This window comes from Ailuropoda melanoleuca, chromosome X, assembly GCF_002007445.2.
Source record: "Ailuropoda melanoleuca isolate Jingjing chromosome X, ASM200744v2, whole genome shotgun sequence".
Taxonomy (NCBI): Eukaryota; Metazoa; Chordata; class Mammalia; order Carnivora; family Ursidae; genus Ailuropoda; species Ailuropoda melanoleuca.
This window is the reverse complement of record NC_048238.1, coordinates 11,837,413-11,860,277: the sequence shown is the minus strand read 5'-3', so window position 1 is coordinate 11,860,277 and position 22,865 is coordinate 11,837,413. Positions and strand designations below refer to the sequence as shown.

General features: G+C 36.5%; 1 protein-coding gene across 3 annotated transcripts in view; it reads right to left on the bottom strand.

Moving 5' to 3' along the window:
- The window catches only part of MOSPD2 (motile sperm domain containing 2), a 60,532-nt gene that overhangs the window by 13,669 nt on the left and 23,998 nt on the right, over positions 1-22,865 (bottom strand). For all 3 annotated transcript variants that reach the window (XM_011232500.3, XM_011232499.3, XM_019806076.2), the window contains exons 4-10: positions 22,374-22,460; positions 20,537-20,691; positions 17,308-17,368; positions 14,583-14,621; positions 4,296-4,420; positions 1,403-1,579; positions 672-784 (exon numbers count right to left, since the gene is read on the bottom strand). In XM_011232500.3, the coding sequence (XP_011230802.1) occupies positions 672-784; positions 1,403-1,579; positions 4,296-4,420; positions 14,583-14,621; positions 17,308-17,368; positions 20,537-20,691; positions 22,374-22,460 (757 nt within the window). The remainder of the gene's footprint in view (positions 1-671; positions 785-1,402; positions 1,580-4,295; positions 4,421-14,582; positions 14,622-17,307; positions 17,369-20,536; positions 20,692-22,373; positions 22,461-22,865) is intronic.

Here is a 22,865-nt window from a genome sequence, read left to right as displayed (position 1 = left end):
ACCAGTCTTATCAATTAGAATACCAGATTTTTAAAAAGTCTGGCTGTACTGTTCATAAGAGTCATACCTAAAACAGTTACACAGAAAGATTTCAAGTATGGGATGGGAAATGATATGTTAGGTCATCACCAAATAAAGTCGGTATGGCAATGTTAAGGCCATATAGATTTACCAATGAAAAGCATCATTAGTGAGAGAGATCTTTACATAATGATAATTACAAACAACCCTGAATCTGAGATTGAGTAACCCAGAAACAGAGATGTACTGAAATCTGGCTTGGTAAAAAACCTATTTTTCTAGTTCAGCTTTAGCTTTTAGAAGATCAAACTGACAAATGCATGGTTCAATGTCAATCCTGGCATTGTCGAACTTTGCAAGCCAAACAGTATCAGTAAAATGAGAAAAATATATGTCATTCAGATTGTTAACATATGAATATTCACTTTTATTATCTGATATTCCATTAAACACATTTAATGGAATAAATAACAAAAAGGTAGCTAAAATAACTACTATGACTGGAAACCAAGGTGAGTCTTTGGATAACCTTTAATTTCGTATTTCCAGTTTGAAAAACAGTACAGGAGTTTTCTTAATTTTGCAGTTCCTTCAAGATAATCAAGACAGGTTATAAAAGCATAGCTAATAAAATCCTCAACTATCATTACCTGATGTGTAGTAAGGGCCCTTTAAACACGCTCAATGGTTTTTTGAAAGCTTTCATTTTGGAATCAGCCTTTTCATTTTCTTCTGCTTTGGAAGTATGTTCGGTTAGGTTAATCTAAAGGCCAAAAAAAAAAATACATATATATATAGAGAGAGAGAGAGAGAAAGAAAAGATAAAGAAATTTAGTTTTATGCTGATAGCTGGGCAGTTCATTAGGTCAAAAAATAAACATTACTGTGATTCAATCCAAATTACAATCTTTAACATAAGTTTAGCACACCTAAACTATGTATTTAACATATATTAACATGACCATGAACATATATTCGAGAGCATACTTAAATAAGTCACTACAGAAAATATAACATGGTCTTTCCCTTATAGTCTTTAAATTTGTTCTAAGTTATAACTCATAAAGATAACTAAGTGCTCTTTGAAAACCAAAATAGAAGTAGATACGTTTTAAACTAATTACTTTTATCTCAGATAAATCAAAAATATTTTCAATGAAACAATTCCTTCAAAGTGCATCTTGCCAATTTTTATACAAATGCATGAAATCAGCCTTTTTAAACACCACAGCGACACTACTGGTTAGCTAGTACCATCCTTCCTCTTGTTTACAAAGACGAGGAAGGGCAGCAAGTTAAGTGAATTACAGTCACATACCTGGCTAGTTGTAGAACTGTGGACAGGCCACAGGTTTCGACTCCATTTTATTGTTAAAATTACCTTTTTTAGGAGAGCTGTTTGTTCTTCATTAGAAACTGTTTCCAAGGTTTCTTTGCCATCACTTTCTATATCTTCTTTACTTGAAGCTTCATCCTCACTGGCAATAGGCCCATTTTCACACAATGGTGTTTGGAAGTCATCATCTACTAGTGGTGGATAGCTATACTTGAAAGGATCCTAAGAGAAAGGAATTTTATGACAGCCTGCTAAGAGGTGGGTAGAGAAATAATTATCTAAGTAAAATTAAAATCCACTCTCCTGGCCAAAAAAAAAAAAAAAAAAAAAAAAAAAACCCACCACACCAGACTTAATTAGGGAAATTTTTAAAAAAGGAAGCATTTCAAAACACAAAGGGAAAAGCAGTAAGTGGTGTGGACAACTGGCTAGCCATCTGTGAAAGCACTGAGTTGGGTCTTTAGCTCACTCTTTGCACCAAAAAGAACTTCAGATGGATAAAAACCTGGAAGTATGTATTTTTTATTATTATTATTATTTAGTAATCTCTACCCTTAATGTGGGGCTCAAGCCCATGACCTCGAGATCAAGCATAGCACACACTTCCGATGGAGCTAGCCAGGCACTCCAAAAGTATTTTTTAAAAACCATGTAAGCTTTAGAAAAAAATAGCTCCAGAACACCACACGGGATTAAAAAACAGAAAACAAAACACAAAACCTAAGTAACGAAGACCTTTCTAATCATAGCACAAAATCTAGCAGGCATAAAAATATTAATAAAAATGGAGCACACTAAAATGAAACCTCTCTGAATTGCAAAAAACAAAACCCAACAATCAACCAAAAAACCACAACCCCCCCCCAAGAAAACCCCCTAAAAAACCAAGTTGTTTTTTTCTTTAAAGCCGTAACTGGGAAAATTATGTACCACATGTATCAGAAGCAAGACAGATTTTGTTAATATATACAAATCAACAAGAGTAATAACAGAATAAAAAATAAAGGAATGATACAGAGTTCATAGAAAAAGAAGAGACTACCTTTTAAATCATAAAACATGAGCAACATCACTTACAATAACAAAAATGCAAAACCACAATATTTTTCACCCAAGACTGGCAAAGATTACAAAAATGAGAGTATGTGATGTTGGCATGGATGTGGTTTAAGGATTGCCACATGTTATTGGGAAATGAGCACAATCTCGTTAGAGGGCTGGCAACAGATAACAAAATTTAAACTACAAATACCCATTGACCTGATTTCACCTCTAGGAGTTCATCTTCTACTTACACTGCTATACCCACGTACCAAGAGTTATTTACAAGGATATTCACTGCAGAACTATTAATAATGGCAAGAAAGGAAACAACTACTAGTCCTTCAAAAGAGAACTGATTAAATACATTGTTATATCTATACAGAATATTCTGTAATGGTTTAAAAAATCAGGTAGACCTCTAAGAATCAATATGGCATAACCTAACGAGAAACCAGTAAAACAACATATGTGAAAAAATAAAATGGACAGAACATCTCCAGGAGAGAACTTGAAAACAGTGACTGACTGCCTTTGAAGAGTGGCAGTGGGCAGTAATGTGGGGAGGGAGACATTTCACTAAACTGTTGTACTTTCAGTCTTTAGGTACTGCTTGCTTTAAAAAAAAAAAAGGTGTCTATGTATTACTTTGGGGGGAAAATTATGTTAAAGAATAGAAGTCCTACTATAACTCTGAGTACGGTCCTGAAAAAATACGCCATTAATGACAAAGAAGGGAGATAATCTTTTCTACCCCTAAAAATAATTTTTACTAGATGCCATTAATTTTAACAATTCTATGGGCAAATTATGAAAAACAAATCAGTCAAATAGCTCGTTTAACTAAAGGTAGTACCTGAAAATGAACCGTACTGTGTTCTTCTGTTAAAATGTAGAATATAAAGGCTCAAAATAGGAAAGTTGCAAATTTCAAATAAAAAATATTGGTTCAAGTTTCTTCTAACCAAAGAAAACAAAAGGGCATACCAAAACTTTTTATCTTGCTAGTCATTTGATCCTGGTTGAATATAATTTTGCCAGGTAGACAGTATATGAAGTAGATTGTAAAAAACAACTGAAATATTATCAAGTTAATCCAAAGCATACCAAATCCATAGGCTTTCAAAGTTTAGAAAGAAAAATTATCATCACAGTTTGTTTCATTGTTATGTAGTATTAAAAATTTAACATATACCTACTTATTCCTGGTCTCTTATTTGAAAGTAGCAAAACAATTTCAAAAAAACTTGATAATATATATTATTTTTTAAATTAAAAAGCCTGTTCAATAGTAGACAAACGGAAGCAAACTAAGGCATGTGAAAAAAAATTCAGTAAGTCATGGTTACTAATTAAATAATTTATAGTTCATCTCTAGATACAGGAATACTATTCACCATAAACAAGAGTAAAACAGCTTGTTATATTGATTTGGAATGATCTCTAAGACATGTTGTAAAGAAAAAAGTAGGATGCACAATGGTGTAAAAATACACTACTTGTTTAAAAGAGATGGTAGGGAGGAAGAATTACATATATTTTTGCTTATCTATAGTACATATTCGTGGAAATAAATGTAAGAAATGGAATTGGGAAGAGGAAGAGAGTAATTGGGATAGTAGTAGAAAGACTTTTTACTGAGTATTGTTTCTGAATTATTTGTACTGAATATTGAATACTTTTCAGTTTAGAACCATGTAAATACAGAACCTACTCAAAATGAAAACAACTTGAAAACGTACATTAAAAATGTCTGTAATGGTGTTATTTTGGAGTATCTACGATCTTTCTCTGGATGTTAAGATATTGCTTTTTCTTTTTCCTTAAGGAAAGAATACACCCTAATGCACCATGATGCAGTCTTATTTTAGAAACACATTTCAAGGACTATACTTACAGTTCCACCCATGTGGGGAGGCAGGTACTCTACACTGACATAGTCCTGGACTTCATTTTTACTGGTAAACTTCAACAAACTCACTGCTTCTGGACCAAGCCAGGATTTCACAATTTTGAAAGCAGCTGAAGAAAAAAAGTCACTTCATTAAATTCATTCTCTTTTCAATTAATTTACTATATGTGCTAATGTAGGTCTTCTGAAATTAGTTTGGGCGAAACTCTGTTAATATATATCTTTTCTCTGTAGGCATTTACATTGTGACTATCTGTTATGGGTTTCAAATGTTCCATGAAGATTCAGGAAGATTAAATTACCTTGATGTGCATCAATAAACTTACCAAGGTTCTGGCCTCTGTACAAATCTGTCAGTGATCCCCACTACTAAGATTCCCAGACACAGAATCACATAGCACTGTGGTTTGAGGAATAACTGCACAATAGTATGGAAAGAGTCATTTTTCCTTATACTCCTGATAAACCCCCAACCTGAAAAACCTTCTCAAATGGGAAGTCAACAAGAGAAGGAAGTAGCCCTCCTCACGGGTTTGAGCTAGACTCAGACTTCATCCTAACCCTAAACTTCACTGCCTTTCTCCCAAGCCCTGCAGCTTATGTAATTATGAGGAACTTATTTATGGAATCTACAAGAATACACTGTTATCAAACACAGCTGTTTAGTAATTACAATCTTGTTCTTTCATGCTATTCTAATTTATACCTAATTTTGTTAAACCTTGTTTCCATTCTGACATTCTAAACACATTTTAAAGAAATTAAAAGAGGAATCCTGCATTAAATTTGCAAAAACATCAATGAAAAAAAATCAGGAAATAAAACAGTATGATAAAAATTAAATAGTGCTTCAGAAAACTGCATTTTTACTTTGGCTAATTATGCTTAAATTTTACATAAGATTTACATTTTCATTAATTTCACTTTAAAAAGTTTGTGAGTTGACATGTTTGAAGCTATGCTACTTGAATTAACCAAAGTGCTAAATCTAATTTTTTATAACAGCTTTGTTGAGATATAATTTACATACCATAAAATTCACCCTTATAAAATATGCACATCAAAGGTTTTTAGTGCATTTAAACAGTTGTATAACCATCACCACTATCTAGTTTTAGAACATGTTCATAAAAAAAAAAAAAGAAAGAAACCCCTGCCTATAAGCAATCTCTCCCTATCCTCCCTACCTACCTCATTCCCTGGCAACCACTAATCCACTTTCTGGATTTGCCTATTTTGGATATTACATATAAATGCCACCATACAACATGTGGGGTTTTTTTTATTGGCTTTGTTCACTCCTCATGCTTTCACAGGTCATCTATGATGAAGCATGTATTGGTATTTAATTTCCTTTTATGGCTGAATAATTTTCCATTTTATGGATCTACAACGTTTATACATTCATCAACATAAACATCTGAGTAGTTTCTACTTCTTACTATGATGAATAATACTGCTATGAACATCTGTGTCCAAGTTTTTATGTAGACATATGCTTTCAATTCTCTTGGGAATATACTTAGGAATGGAATTGTTGAGTTATATGGTAATTCTATGTTTAACTTTTTGAGGAACTGCCAAACTGCTTTCCAGAGTGGCTGCACCATTTTACATTCTTACCAGTAATGTATGAGGATTCTAATTTCTCCATATCCTCAACACTTGTCACTGTCTGTCTGATTACAGCCATCCTAGTTGGTGTGAAGTAGTATCTCATTTGGTTTTGACGTGTAGTTCTCTAATGACTAATGGTGTTGAGCATCGTTTTATGTGTTTATTGCCCATTTGCATATCTTCTTTGGAAAAAGGTCTATTCAAATCTTTCGTCCTTTTTAATTGGGCCATTTGTCTTTTTATTGTTGTGCTGTAAAAGCTACTTATATATTCTAGATGTAAGTTCCTTATCAGATAATATGATTTGTAAATATTTTATTCCATTCTGAGAGTTGTCTTTTCACCTTCTGGATGGTGTCCTTTGAAGTATAAAATTTTAAATTTTAATGAAGTCCAATGTATCTGTTCTTTTGTTGCTTGTGCTTTTTTGGTGTCGTATCAAGAAACCACTGCCTAATCCAAGGCCACAAAGATTTACTCCTATGGTTTCTCCTTTTATAGTTCTACCTTCTGTAAGGTCTCTGATCTACTTTGAGCTTATTTTTGTATATGAAGGGAGATAGAGGTCCAACTTCATTCTTTTGAATATGGATATTCAATTATCCCTGTATCATTTATTAAAGAGGCTATTCTTTCTCAAGAGAGATCTTGGAAGACAGTGGCAAAGTAGAAGGACACTAAGACTTGCCTCATCCCACAAATACAACTAGATAACTATCAAATCATCCTAAATGCCCCAGAAATTCATCTGAGGACTGGCAGAACAAGGTAAAGAAGAGGCCACATTGAAGAAGATAGGAAGTAGAGAGACCTGGCTTGGGAGAGAAATGGATTACGGCTACTGCAGCGGGGAGGGAGCCTTGGTCATGGTGAAGGGCAAGAGACAGACTAGCACACAGGGGAGCATGTGGGGAAAACAAATCCCCATAGCAACTGGCTTGGAATGCAAGAGGGCCTGAATTTCTTGAGTTCTTGCAATCAGTAGGCCTTAAAGCCTGGAGTTTTAAACGTCAGTGTGGTTGGCTCTGGGAGAGTTCAGAGGACATTGGGGCTGCTCTTGGGGAAAAGGCAGGACAAACAGCTCATGGATATACAGTGTGAAAACAGAGATCTGAAGAGAACCTGGGGCACAAGGTACAGAGGTTATTTGCTCATCCTGGAGCTTGTCCCAGACAAGCAGCATTCATGGAGAGACCCCTTGGGGAACAAAGAAGGCGGAGGTATCATTTCACACCCCCATCCCTCAGCATAAGCACAGGGCCACCTGCAGGAACCAGCACAACACTGACACTTGCTACCTAACTCACTTACACCAAGCTCTTCTAGACCCCTGGGCTCTAGAAGAAACGCCTTTCCCAGTCACGCTTGCCTCAGCCCCAGGTCTGCAGGTCCCCTCCCCCAGAAGACTGGCCCAAACCCTTGCCAACACTACATCTCCTGACCTAGGAGTTTTCTGAGGCCTCAGATCCTGTGGCAGCACCGAGAGGTCTCACTTCACAAACAGACCAGAGCACGTCTAGTTAAAATGTGCCACATTCAGGCCAGGGACCAAACTCTGCCCACAACAGGCAGAGATAGCCTCTGCAGATGACTGGCCTGCAGGATAAAGTGGCCAGAACACAAGAGCAGAGCACCCATAGCACACACTGGAGATACCCCAGAAGCGCCAGGCCCTGGGGAACAGGGGACACCACACGGCAGGCCACTACAGGACCTCTTCTTCACAAAGCCATTACCCTCAAGAACAGGAGATGGAGCTGCCTTTCCTAACATACAGGAACAGACACAGAGGCTTAGACAAAATGAGAAGACAGAGGAATTTGCCCCAAATGAAAGAACAGGACAAGGCCCCAGCCAGAGATCTAAGTGAAACAGATATAAGTAACATGCCTGATGGAGAATTTATTATTATTTTTTAAAGATTTATTTATTTTAGAGAGACAGTGTGAGTAGGGGTAGGGGCAGAGGGAGAGAGAGAGAGAGAGAGTATCTCAAGCAGACTCCACACCAAGCGTGGAGCCCAACACAGGGCTTGATCCCATGACCTCGAGGCCACAACCCAGGCAGAAACCAAGAGTCAGATGCTCAACTGACTGAGCCACCCAGGTGCCCAGTGATGGAGAATTTAAAGCAATGATCATAAGGATACTCACTGGACTTGAGAAGAGAATGGAAGGCATCAATGAGACCATTAACACAGAGATAAGGAATAACAAAGCAAAGAAAAAGGGCTCAATATACAAAATGAGAAACACACTTGATGGAATGAACAGCAGGCTGAAAGAAGCAGAGGAACGAATTAATGACCTAGAAGACAGAGTAATGGAAAAGAATCAAGATGAACAAAAGAGAGAAAAAAGAATTATGCAAAATGAGAACAGACTTAGGGAACTCAGTGACTTCATCAAACATAATAACATTCATATTATAGGAGTCCCAGAAGAAGAATGAAGAGAAAAGGGGGCAGAGAATTTATTTAAATAATGGCTGAAAACTTCCCTAATCTGGGGAACAAACAGATATCCAGATCCAGGTGGCACAGAGAACACCTAAGAAAATTAACAAAAGCAGATCCACATCAAGACATATTTAGGGGTGCCTGGGTGGCTCAGTCAGTTAAGCATCCGACTCTTGGTTTTGGCTCAGGTCATGCTCTCAGGGTCATGAGACTGAGCCCCGTATCAGGCTCTGCACTCTGCAGAGTCTGCTTCTCCCTCTCCTTCTGCCCCTCTCCCCCCACTCAAATAAATAAATAAAATCTTAAAAAAAAGACATATTGTAATTAAGATGGCCAAATATGGTGATAAAGAAAAATATTAAAAGCAGCAAGACAGAGAAGACAGTTGCATACAAAGGGAACCCCATGAGGCTACCAGTGGATTTTTTCAGCAGAATCTCTATAAGCCAGAAAGGAATGGTAAGATATATTCAAAATACTGAATGGGAAAAACCTGCAGCCAAGAATACTCCATCAAGCAAGGCTATCATTCAGAATAGAAGGAGAAATAAAGAGCTTCCCAGACATTCAAAAACTAAAGGAGTTCCTAACTACTACTAACCCAGCCCTGTGAGAAATATTAAAGAGGGCTCTAAGTGGAAAGGAGAGACCAAAAGTGAGAGTATAAAGATAGGAAACACTGAAGCAGTAAAAATGAATATTTCTGTAAGCAATCAGTCAAGGAACTCACAAAATAAAAGGATGTAAAATAGGACACCCTACACTTAAAATGTGGGGACAGAGGAACAACGAATGGGTTCAAACTTAAAAGGCTACCAACTTAATATAGACTGCTATATGTAGAAGAGGTTATTTATATACAAACATAACAGTAACCACAAATCAAAAACCACTAATAAGTGTGCAAAGAATAAAGAGAAAGAAATCCAAGTATACCACTAAAGAAAACCAGCAAACCATGAAAGACAAAAAAAGGATTGGAGATAATCTTCAGAAACAACCACAAAACAAGTAATAAAATGGAAAAGTACATATCTATCAATAATTACTCTGAACGTAAATGGATTAATGCTCCAATCAAAAGACACAGGGTGACTGAATGGATAAAAAAAAACAAGACCTGTCTATATGCTGCCTACAAAAGATTCATTTTAGACCTAAAGACACCTGCAGATTGAAAGTGAGGGGATGGAGAAACATTTACCATGCAAATGGCTGTCAAAAGAAAGCCGGAGTATCAATACTTGTATCGGACAAACTGGACTTTAAAACAAAGACTAACAAGAGACAAAGAAGGACACTAAATACTCATAAAGGGGATAACCCAAAAAAAAAGAAATAACAATTGTAATTATTTATGCACCCAGCAGAGCACCCAAATACACAAAACAGTTAATAAGAAACACAGAGGAACAAATCAATAATGCAATAGTAGAAGACTTTAACATCCCACTTCCATCAGTGGACAGATCATCTGAACAGAAAATGAACAAGGAAACAGTGGCTTCGAGTGACACACCAGACCAGATGGATTTTGCAGATATATTCAGAACATTCTATCCCAAAACAGAATATACTTTTTCAAGTGTGCATGGAACATGCTCCAGAATAGATCACATATCAGACCACAAAACACACCTCAACAAATTCAAAAAGATGAAAGTCATATCATGCCTCTTTTCTGACTACAATGCTATGAAACTAGAAGTCAACCACAAGAAAAAATCTGGAAAGAACACAAATACATGGAAGTCAAATAACATGTTACTAAACAATGAATGGGTCAACCAGGAAATCAAAGAAATAAAAAAGTACACGGAAACAAATGAAAATGAAAACACAATGATTTAATACCTCTGGGATGCAGGAGAAACAGTTGTAAGAGGAAAGTTTATAGCAATACAGGCCCACCTCAAGAAGCAAGAAAAATCACAAATAAACAACCTGACATTACACCTAAAGGAGGTGGAAAAAGACCAATAAACAAAACCTAAAACCAACAGAAGGAAGGAAATAATAAAGATCAGAGCAGAAACAAATGACATAGAAACTAAAGAAACAACAGGACAGATCAATGAAACCAGAAGCTGGTTCTTTGAAAAAACCAATAAAATTGACGAACCTCTAGCCAGACTTACCAAAAAGAAAAGAGAAAGGACCCAAATAAATAAAATCACAAGTAAAAGAGAAATAACAACAAACACCACAGAAATACAAACAATTATAAGAGAATATTAAGAAAAACTATATGCCAACAAATTGGACAACCTAGACGAACATTCCTAGAAACATATAAATGAACAAACCTGAAACAGGAAGAGATAGGAAATTTGAACAGATCAATTATCAGCAGAGAAACTGAATCAGTAATCAAAAAACTCCCAATAAACAAAAGTCCAGGACCAGATGGCTGCACAGACAAATCCTACCAAACATTTAAAGAAGAGTTAATGTGTATTCTTCTCAAACTATTCCAAGAAACAGAAGAAGGAAAACTTCTAAATTCATCCTATGAAGCCAGTATTTCCCTGATACCAAAACCAGATAGAATTACCACAAAAAAAGAGAACTACAGTCCAGTATCTCTCATGAGCACAGATGCAAAAATCCTCAACAAAACACCAGCAAACCAAATTCAAAGATACATTAAAAAAATCATTCACCACAATCAAGTGGGATTTATTCCTGGGTTGCAAGGTGGTTCTATATTCACAAATCAATCAATTTGCTACATCACATCAATAAAAGAAAAGATAAGAACCATGTGATCATTTCAATAGATGCAGGAAAAGTATTTGACAAGGTACAACATCCATTCATGATAAAAATCCTCAACAAAGTAGGTTTAGAGAGAACACCTCAACATATTAAAGGCCATATATGAAAACCCACAGCTAACATCATCCTCAGTGGGGAAGAGCCTTTCCCCTAAGGTCGGGAACAAGACAAGGATGTCCACTCTTACCACTTTTATTCATAGTACTGGAAGCCCTAGCCATAAGCAATCAGACAACAAAAAGAAATAAAAGGCATACAAATTGGCAAGGAAGAAGTAAAACTTTCACTATTTTCAGGTGACATGATACCATATAGAAAACCTAAAAGACTCCACCAAAAAAACTGCTAGGACTGATAAACGAATTCAGTAAAGTCACAGGATACAAAATCAACGTGGAGAAATCTGTTGTAAGTCTACACACCAATAACGAAGCAGCAGAAAGAGAAATTAAACAATCTCATTTACAATTGCACCAAATATAAGATAACTAGGAATAAACTTAACCAAAGAGGTGAAAGACCCATACTCTGAAAACTATAAAAACATTGATGAAAGAAGATATTTGCAAATGGTGTATCCTTTTAAAAAAAAAAGATTTATTTAGGGGCACCTGGGTGGTTCAGATGGTTAAGCATCTGCCTTAGGCTCAGGTCATGATCCCAGGGTCTTGGGATGGAGCCCCGCATGGGGCTCCCTGCTTGGCCGGGAGCCTGCTTCTCCCTCTCCTTCTACTGCACCCCAGCTTGTGCTCTCTCGCTCTGTCAAATAAATAAAATCTAAAAAAATATGTCAGTCCTTTAATTTCATTGTTCTTCTTCAAGATTATTTTTACTACTCTTGGTCTCCTGCATTTCCATGTGCACTTAAGAACAAGCTTGTCAATTTCTGTAAAAAAGGTAGCTGGGATTTTGACAGGGACTGCACTGAATTGGTAGATCAATTCAGGAAGTACTGCCAACTTAACAATATTAGGTCTTCCAATCCATGAACAAGAGATGTCTGTTTACCTAGATCTTGAATTTCCTTCAATGGTGTTTTGTAGTTTTCAATGTATGAGTCTTGAACTTCTTTTATTAATTTTTACTTCTAAGTATTTTATTCTTTGTGATACTATTATAAATGGATTTCTTAATTTCATTTTTGGATTATTCATTGCTAATGTGTAGGAATACAGTTGAGTCTGTATGTTGATTTGTATCATGCCATCTTGCTGAACTCATTCATTAGTTCTAACAGGGTTTTTTTGGTGTATGTATTCCTTAAAATTGTACATATAGAAGACTATGCCTCCTGCAAATATAAATAGTATTACTTCTTTTCCCATATGGTTGCCTTTTATTTCATTTTCTTGCCTAAGTGCCCTGACAACATAAGTGGTGACAGCAGACTACTCCGTCTTGTTCTTGATCTTAGTGGGGAAAGCATTCATTCTTTCATTGCTCAGTATCATGTTAGCTCTGAGTTTTCATAGATACAAGTTTTATATAAATGCCCTTTATTAGGCTGAGAAAGTTTTCTTTTGCATATTCAAAATTAACTTTACCCAAAGAGAGGCCTGGCCTTTGCCCTCAGCTTCTGGAAGGTGATCTTCATGCCTGATAGGAGTGCCCTTGTTTGCCTGAGGGCCTTGGGTCACACTGAAACAATATGATTTAGGGTGGGGACTTTGGTCACACAGTATGAGTAGACCTCTGGAGAGAATGGAGACTGAGATCAAACACGTGATGAATCAGTCAGGCTTATGTAATGGGGCCTTAATAAAAACTCTGAACACCCCGGTTTGGGTGAGCTTCCTTGGTTGGCAATATGCCAGGAAGTACTGCCATATATCAATGCTGGGAAACTCGTGTGTTCCACGTTTGGTACTTCCCTGGATTCCACCCTATGTTTTTCTTCCCTTGGCTGATTTACATCTGAATCCTTTTCCTGTAGTAAACCATAACTGTGAGTATAATAGCTTTCAGTGAGGTCTGTGAGTAATTCTAGCAGCCCTGAGGGACGTTTTGAGAACCCCTGAACTTACAGGTGGTGTCAGAAGTGAGGGTAGTCTTACATAGACTACTGTGGTCTCCCTAACTTTGCAGGTGTTACAACTCTTTGCACCTCCTATTCCTAGTTTTTTTTGAGTGCTTTTAGCACAAGAATGTACTAGGTTCTGTCAAATGCTTTTTCTGTGTCTGAGATGATCTTGTGCTTTTTCCCTCTAGTCTATTAACATGTTGAATAACATGGATTGGTTTTCATATGCTGAAACAACTTTGCATTCCTGACATAAATCCCACTTGGTCATGGTGTATAATCCTTTTTATATGCTGCTAGGTTCGGTTAGTACTTTATTGTGGGTTGGTCCATCTATATTCATAAGGGATACTGGTCTTTAGTTTTCTTTTCCTGTGATGTTATTAGAATGTATTTGCCTCATAAGATGAGTTAGGGAGTGTTCCCTCTTCTATCTTTTGGAAGAGTTTGCAAAGGTTTGGTGTTGAGTCTTCTTTACGTGCTTGGTAGAATTTACCAGTGAAGTCATTTAGGCCTGGACTTCTCTTTGTGGGAAGTTTTTTGATTACTGATTCAAGGTCTTTTGTTATACTTCTATTCAGATTCTTCCTGAATTATTTCTGTATTTTGTCTTTCTAGGAACTTGTCCATTTCATCTATATCATCTAATTTCTTGGCATACAAATGTTCACAGAATTCTCTTATAATCCTTTTAATTTCTGTAAGGTCAGCAGTGATGTCTCTCATTTCATTCCTGATTTTAATCACTGGAGTCTTTTTTTTTATCGGTTTAGCTAAAGTTTTGTCAATTTTATTTAAGTTTTCAAAGAATCAAGGTTTCGTGTTTCATTGGTTTTCTCTATTGTTTTCTATATAACAATTGACTCTGGCAAACACAAATGAAAATGTACATTCTGAAAATAATATTAAATTTACAATCATGTTAAAGTTGATAAAGAGTGTTCTTCAATGCTTTTAAAATAAATTTTTACCAAAAAATATATCATGACTGTCTTATAGAAGGATCACGTGCCTACAGAGATTTGTAGTAAATTTCAGATTCATACCACCTTTCTCCTCAACACCCAAAGCCCAGGAGAAAATTTGGCCAATGCCTGTGTTCTGTGACATGCCCAATGTGGATGACAAACTGACGCATCTGGCTCTAGTTTTACCTGAATGGCTGAACATCCTGATGCTGTTTTTAGAGACAACTAATGCATGTGCTGCCCAGAGCCTGGGGGTAGAACATTAACCTGGTTTGCTTAGGAACAGCTTTTGAGTGTTCTAGCTCCAGCCTCTTAAGAGTACACACCAAGCACAGCATAAACATTATTTAAAACCACCACAGAAATATGGCTACATTGGAAAAAAGGAAATCAGACATTTTGTCTTGGCAAAGTGTTAGTAATATACTCACCGTTCATTATCCAAGGCATATCAAAGATCACCATTTTGGCTGAAAGACAAAAAAAAAATTCACTAAATGTGATTTAGTGCCACTATAGTCATATCACTTTTACCTGGTCTAGAAAAAGCTGGTCATCTAAACCTAACTAAAAACTGAGCTAGCTGACTCTATTCTAATTCAGTGAAGTGTGAGTGGTGCTCGATCCAAATTAACTTCTCACACTGATGAGGGGCACACCCAGGGCAGCTTTTTGGAAATGACCACTGCTTTATCACTGTCCTTTGGCAAATAGCCTGTTCTTTTGTTCGTTTATCGCTTTTGCTGTTTGTAGAAAGGTACAAAAGAAAATAGTTAAATGGGTAAGTGGTGTTTTTGGATGTGGCATGTCATATTAGTGCTGAAGCCCCATGAACTTTAAAATGATTTCAATGTCTACATGTTAATTGAATTTAAATAAAAAAATAAAATGATTTCAATGTCTAATTTATTGGTTTTGACAATTTTCTAGAGATTTATATTGTTAAACCACTCACATTTTCCCCTCACCCAAACTTTAATACACCATCATGCTTTAAAAAACTGAATTTATACTTTTCTTCATATTATAAACCCCAGGAAGCCAATAATTCCCAAGTATACAGAAGTATTATTTGCATATTTAGATGAAGATTTGAATAACCCTATTAACAATTATGAGAAAGAACCAGAAATCACAAAGGGACGTTTTGATATCCAATTCACTGTTCTATTCCAAAGGAATCAAAATGTAATTTCATTCTTCTCTGAGCAGAGAACCTCCTAGAATGATTATATTAATGTAGGACAAGTAAAGTAGGTGTAAGAAACAAGTTATCTTCACAGAGGTACCCTGGTGCTTAATACCTCAGTCTTCATCTGTGACATGCCTAAAAAGATATGGACTTAAGGTTTTATGAAATAATGGTTGTGTTTCATGACAGATTTTGAAGCATAATCAGTTTAAGATTCTACAAAACTTAATGTCTGCAATAATGTAGTTACCTAGTTACCTCTAGTTAATTGGAATGACTAGTGTTCCAATTCATCTTTATACAGACCCATGAATTTATTAATAGTTCTCTCAAAAGAATCTTATATATGTTTTATAAGGTAATAATGATATTTATACTATTTATAAATGGCTCTTCACAAACTTTTAGATATTTCAATAAACAAGTGGATATTTTATTTTCATTTTGTACATAAAAGGAACAAGCTAATAATATGGGGTCGAGATTCCCTACTGACCAATTGATTGGTATGTAAAACTTAATCAATCAGGGTATATGGTAGACCCAGGAAGAATTCAGACTAGCAGATCCTCCAGGTTTCCCAACCAGACATTCTCTTTACCTAAAAAGGTTCATGAATATTCCCTCTGAAGACATGACAGCAAAGGGGCAGCAGTGGCACTGATCCTTGAGATCCTTCATGCCTGCTGTCTGTTCCTTATTTCACATGAATAATAATGGGAAGGCATGCCAGAGTAAGATGATTTAGGGATCTTAAGCTTTAATATCACCTAAGTCAGGAATCTCAAAAGACCCTAATTGTGGTATTTGCCAGGGCTGTGCGCAGGCAGAGCTGTGAGTTTCCATTTTCTGATATCCCTGTTGTCCCTCTTCTGCTTTTTTCACTTTTAGTCCACTGGAGTTAAAATATATGACTGTTTATGTGGGACAGCATCTTGATTTCTCCACAGGAAAACCACCATATAAATCCAATAAATCAAAAATGAATACATAAGATTTAGGAGTTCTTCATTCAGGTAATTAATGCAAGAATCATAATTAAAAATAAACTCTAAATGCCAGATTTAAATGCAGTGTATGCTAGTCTAATGTGGTTTTTTTTTTTTGAAAGAGCTTATTTGAGAGACAGCGTGCGTGAGAGAGTGCACGAGTAGGAGGGAAAAGGAGAAGCAGACTCCCTGCTGAACAGGGAGAGTGATGTGGGACTTGATCCCAGGACCCTGGGATCATGATCTCAGCTGAAGGCAGACGCTTAATCGACTGAGCTACCCAGGCGCCCAAGTCTAATGTTTTCTTACTGACAATTTTAAAATAACAATTAGTAACATAGTACATTTTATGTATGAGTATCGCTTATCACACAGTGTACTTTATCAATGTTGCTTATCTGTTTCTTACATGTAAGAAGTTGCATATAATAAATATTTTAAATGAGTTTTTTTATTGAAGGATGAATAAAATTAGATAATCTTTTAAATAAAGGTATGTTTTTATGTACCTATATATGTATGTGTGTATGTTATAGGATGCCACCTATACAGTTTAGAACTGAAATTCTTAAAACTATAAAGGGCAATGATTATGAAAATTTTCCCTTATATATACTAGGATATGCACTTAAACTTCTATGCATACATTTAAGCTCCTCATCAGAAAGTAACACTTCAGGGGGCGCCTGGGTGGCACAGCGGTTAAGCGTCTGCCGTCGGCTCAGGGCGTGATCCCGGCGTTGTGGGATCGAGCCCCACATCAGGCTCCTCTGCTATGAGCCTGTTTCTTTCTCTCCCACTCCCGCTGCTTGTGTTCCCTCTCTTGCTGGCTGTCTCTCTGTCAAATAAATAAATAAAATCTTTAAAAAAAAAAGTAACACTTCAGGTATTAAAGTCTATAATAATATAAAGCAATCTTAGCCATTATTTATAGTTTCTATATATTATATTTTTATAAAGGAGTAAGTTACTTACAGAGGTATTTAGGATAATAAACCTTAAAGCAGTTGATGATAAAGCGTACAAAGTCCATGTCCTAAAACAAAGATTATACATTTAAATCTTTAAGACTATCTACATTAGAGAATTTTAAATTGCACATTTCCAAAGGTGATAAACTATTAAATACAAATGAGACAATTTTTTAAAAAATAAGCTCATATATAAATACATATCTATATTCCCAGGGATTAAGGTTTTAAGTCATTAAGCTACTTATAATAATCAGTCCTAAAATCAAGTAAAAGAAATCACATACTTAAACATCATTCCTGTTACCTCAAACTAGTGAGATATTCCAGGCTGCTAAAGTAACATGGCATTATAAAGGGGATCTAAAAGCAATCCCTATAGAGAAATTCTAAAAAGCTGTTGAACAATTAAGGAATTATTGAAACAAGTATACAGTTTACAATCTCACTACTTGGAACGATAATACATATATTAATTCTGGTATATTTGCTTTTTAAACCTAATTTCTACCCTTTGTCATAGTTTCAATAAAATATGTTTTATCAATTTTTTTACACGACAGCTAATCCGAACATATTGGTGTGCTGTATCTGCTTCGCCTCTAGCTTCTTTCCACTTATTTAGGGACCCAGAATTAGAATTTTTTAGTTTATATTCAAGTGCTGCTCACTGACTCCAATTCCTGGAAAACTTTATGAACATAACTGTCTCTTGGTTCTACTGCACGGAACAGAGCAACATGAAATTAGGTTATGAGGGTCACTATTCACATGGATCATTTCATGCCATGTTATTCCATGGCTGCAAGCTGAGTTACTAATCCTGATCAGCCATCTTAGAAGGACTGTAGGATGAAAGATAATCAGGCAAACTTAAACCCATCAATTACTGAAAGGTGAGCTGTCCAGAGATGAGTCTATAAAGTGATTTCTAGGATGTGAGTTGCAGCATCTTTAATTTCAGTAAACTGAAAGTAAGCATTCCTTAAGTGTCTTCAGTATTTTTTATGGAATAAATCCTGATATATAATAGTACCTTTATAATTATTATATCTGCTGTGCACCGAGTTTAATAATTTGTATTTAAGAATCAAAGAAGTATCTCAAAATAACTAGTTCTATAAAAATTTGGTTACCCAGTATACAATCTGTGGCCCTGAGACTTTGCCTAAAAAGTCTTCATCCAGTATTCTTGTTTTCATCTTTTAACTGAATAGCCTTGCTTATAAAATCCCAAGTTACTGCTAGTTCAAGCGGATTTCATAGGCTACCACTGGTGTTAAGTATTATTAGTGGGCACTACAGTAAAAAGTTCCATGAAACCTATTGCTCTGCATTCTGTGAGATGTCTTCAAGGACTATTTCTTATCTTGTAAAACATCCTCCCTTTGGGAACCCATGAGATACTTTTCTCTCTAGTTCAAGTATCAGGAATGAATATAATTCTCCTAAAACACTGGTTTTAATGTATGACCACTGAAATAATTTTAAATGATTCCATTTCTTTCAGGCAGACAGATGAAAGACTGGAGTCCAATTAGTGGCCCAACTCTAACAAATAGCTTTTAATTTTTTTTTGCCTTGCAATTCTGCATACTGTTTATTAGCAAACTTAAATCCTTTGTGAATCATGAGGGAGTCATATACAAAAATAACTCAATTGGGATTCAGTATTTTAAAACATTAATAATGATTAAATACTCAGTAATGCAAATAAACCTTATTTATAAATTAAAGATAAAGAGACAGCATATAAGTAGTTTGAAAAAAAATCAGACAGTTCAAGTCAATTCCTTGCCCCTATGTTTGGCAATAAAAAAATTAGCATTTGTTTATGATTCTGGGTTAATAATTAGAAATAATCATATACAAAGGATGACAGAATCATGATTTATTTTTATGGAATACCTATTTATCTAGGTATTTTGATTTACACTTTGGGTATAAAACAATTTACTCTGTAATCTACAACTCACTGAAATGGCAACTAGATTGAAAAAATCCAGGGCAATGGACTCCTTAAATATACATAGAGATAAAGATGAAAATAAAAATGTGTGATCCCGTCACCCAAAAAAACCTCTTGTTCTCTCCAGGCTATTTTTTGTTTCTTTGTTTGTTTGCTTTTTTGACGTCTAAGAGTTCCTTTTTTGGAGGCTATCACTAGGACATAATCCTGTCACCTTTCTCATTATTCATTTTTTAAAAAGGTATTTTCCAGTATTACTAGCACTTATTTATAAACACCATTTTATATAGCTACATATACTCTATCAATTAATACACCATAATTTACCATTTGGCCATGCTGACATTTACATTTTTTCTAAGTTTTCACTATTTTAAATGACACTCTGAAAAAGATACTTGGCACACAATGCTTTTTTCTGTACTCAGGATTATTTCTTTAAAATAGATTTCCAGAACTTAGTTACCAGGCAAAGAATATGAATACGAACACCTTAAGATTCTTAACTACTCTGCCGAGTGGATTTTCAAAAAGCTTTCACTACTTCCCCAGGCAGGTGTGTGAAGGCCACTTCACTGCTACCAAGAGTAGCTAAGGTCTGAATGTAAGAGACAACAGCTATAATCAATGTGCCGAAGGATCCCCATTGCTGCTGAAGGGTCTCTAGTTACCAAGGTCACAAGGGCCCAAATTAAAGACTGGTGGGTTTTACTTATTTTTTAAGCTTGACAAAATCACCTGCAGAAAGCCAGTTTCCAAAGCTAACCAAATCAAGCAAACAAAAACCGCCAACAAAATGACAAACTGCTGTACGTGCAAAAGTCAGGTGAACTTCTCAAAACTGCCAAACATGGTATGAATCTAACGGTACTACAGAGAGCCTGCATTACTTTCCTCAATATTTCCTGAGTGCATTTCTCTGTGCCAGGCATGGGGTTAGGTCCTGCGGGATGTTAGTTCTGACAGAAGAGTTCAGTGTTGCCACAGCTACTCATTACCCTGCCAGCTTCCATGTCCTACCCTGACATCTTGTGTATCACGAGGGACAATTCTAGGAAACACAGTTTCAATGCCAAATACTGAAGCAAATTTCTTTCTCTGCAAATCCTATTTCATGTCTGACTTGACTCACAATATACATGGAAAACAAATAAATACCAAACTTGGGATTTGGTCAGCTCAAACGTACAGCAGTATTTGGTTGGGAGGAGTGGCAGGGAGGACATGACAAAAAATAATGCTTGTGAATTAAAGAAATGCTTACTATGCTATTTATTCCAGTTTCCGACAGGTCAAACATCACTGTTACGGGTTTCCCATTTTCTCTTTTAGCATAACGTTCCAACCAGAATGCGATAAGCTTCTTTTTGTCCAACATGGTTTTATGGTCTTTTACGTGATACTTCACCCTGATCCAGACTTTTAACAGAACATAGGATAAAAATAAGAAAAATATGTCATTAGAATATTATTTTACACATAGATCATTCCTTCCCCTTAACATTTTTCTTCATTTACAATTCATTTTCTTTCTCAGATTAAAAACATCTCTTCCATCTTGTAAATAAGAAATAGTGTGCACTTGGGAACTTTAAATAAGAATAGAGTGCAGAAAGGGAAACTCTCTTCCCCCTTTGGAAAATGAAGTTCTCTAGTAAGTAAGAGGGAAAAGAAAATAAAGGTGAACAAACAATATTTGGTAACAACCTAAGAGTACTCTTCATGTGCTTAACAAGAAAGCAAGCCAGTGGTTCTGTGAAGCACTAGAACAAACATCCCACGTGGAGAAGCAGCCTGGACAGAGGCACCAGGGCGGCGCAAATTGGGGCAGGAGCGTGCGCATGGACAGAGTGCCACAAACCACTCAGAGCAGGGCAGCTAGGGCAAAATGTGGCCAAGGCTGAGAGGAGAAGCTCAGGAGACTAGGGCTGGGCTGGAAAGACTCCATATCAAATGCTAAGGTGTGTTTTTCCTACTTAAGACATCCCTTGGAGGCAGCAGCACGGAGGGGAGAATGGAAGAGGCAGAGAAGGAAGCCCAACAGGATGTGCCCTGGGAAAGCAGTTAGGGTCTGAACTGAGAAGTGCTGACGGAAACGGGGAAGGGGTTCCATTGAAGCTGTGGGAGGGGGTAAGGGCCAAAGGCTGTGGGCCTGAGCTGGGTGGTGAGCAAAGAAGGACAGGCGGTGGGATGCGGCCTGGCTGTGCTTTTGTGTTGAAGGTGGCCGGCAATCCATCCAGTGGCACAGTCAAGTGGGTAGCTGGGTAAATATATGCATGTTCCCTGGGGGTTGAGTGGGGTCATTGCTGTTTGTGGGGAGGCAAGGTCCTTGAGATCACCCAAAGGGAATGTATCAGCTGGAAAGTAAAAGCAGCCAAGAAAGGAATGAAGCCCGGGAAGCGCATGTAAGGGACGGGGGAATGAGAGCAAAGAGAAACGAAGACTGGGAAAGAGAGCCAGCGACAGGAGGGAAATGCTAGGAGAATCCTGTTACAACAGGAATGGACCACAAGGGGCAGAGGGGGCGGGCAAGCAAGCGCTTGGGTTGGGGCTCTGACACTCGTGCCCAGTCACAGCCTTGGTACAAACCATGCTGGATTTTGGACAAAGGAGAGAGAGGAATAATAACAGAGTCATCAGGATGGTAGGGATGGTTGTTACTGGTCCTCCTGCTATCACAGATTTCACAAGAAGCTAAGGGGAGAAGACTGGTGGGGGGGTGGGAGGGACAAGGACATGATAGGAACAGATGTCGATCTTGAAAAGTCCATTTAGCAACCCTTAGCAACTGTTGAAAAGATTTTCCATGAAAATACTGGGTTGAATTTTAGTATCAGCAAATTAGAAAGAAGATAATGACTCTGAATTACATTATTTTGGCTGTGTTACAGGATGTAGCATTTGCCTTTACCACCTACTTTATCATAGTGCAAACAGTAATGCAACTAAGTGACACTCTGTCAAGATGGCCCTAATGATCCCCAATTGTAGAAAACTTGATGTGTGGTACACATGGAGAAGGTTCTACCTATTATTAATTCAGCTGAAAGAAATGCATCTCAAAATCCTGAAAAGCCAGTACATCAATTAAATATACTTACACAACTTGTTGCCTTCTTTGTCATAACCATGGAGATAAATACCACCAATTTCCAATAACCATCTGGGAATGGAGGATTCAGTCAGGTCTAAAAAAGGATAAACCTGATGAGTAATTGTAACTTAGGGGCCTTTTAAAAAGAAAACTTACAATGTAAAGGTTAATGTTATATAGTAGGCCTGATATTAAAAAAGATAAGCTTATTCAAATATCTGGAAAGAACCTCTGGCAATAAAAAATGGTGTTTCTTACTAGGTAAACAAACTACATAAAGACATGGATGAGAGAAATGGGAAAAAAATCCATTCCCCTTGACACATCAGCCATTATTATGTGGACACATTTCCACGTTTTGGTTGTGTTTCACATAATAACTTTCAATAAATACTATCACTATTGGACAATTTCAAGATAACATGCCAGTAAATATCCACATTACAGCCTCAGGATTGATTTAAAAATCACTTATCGTTTCTCTAGTAAAATACTTTTC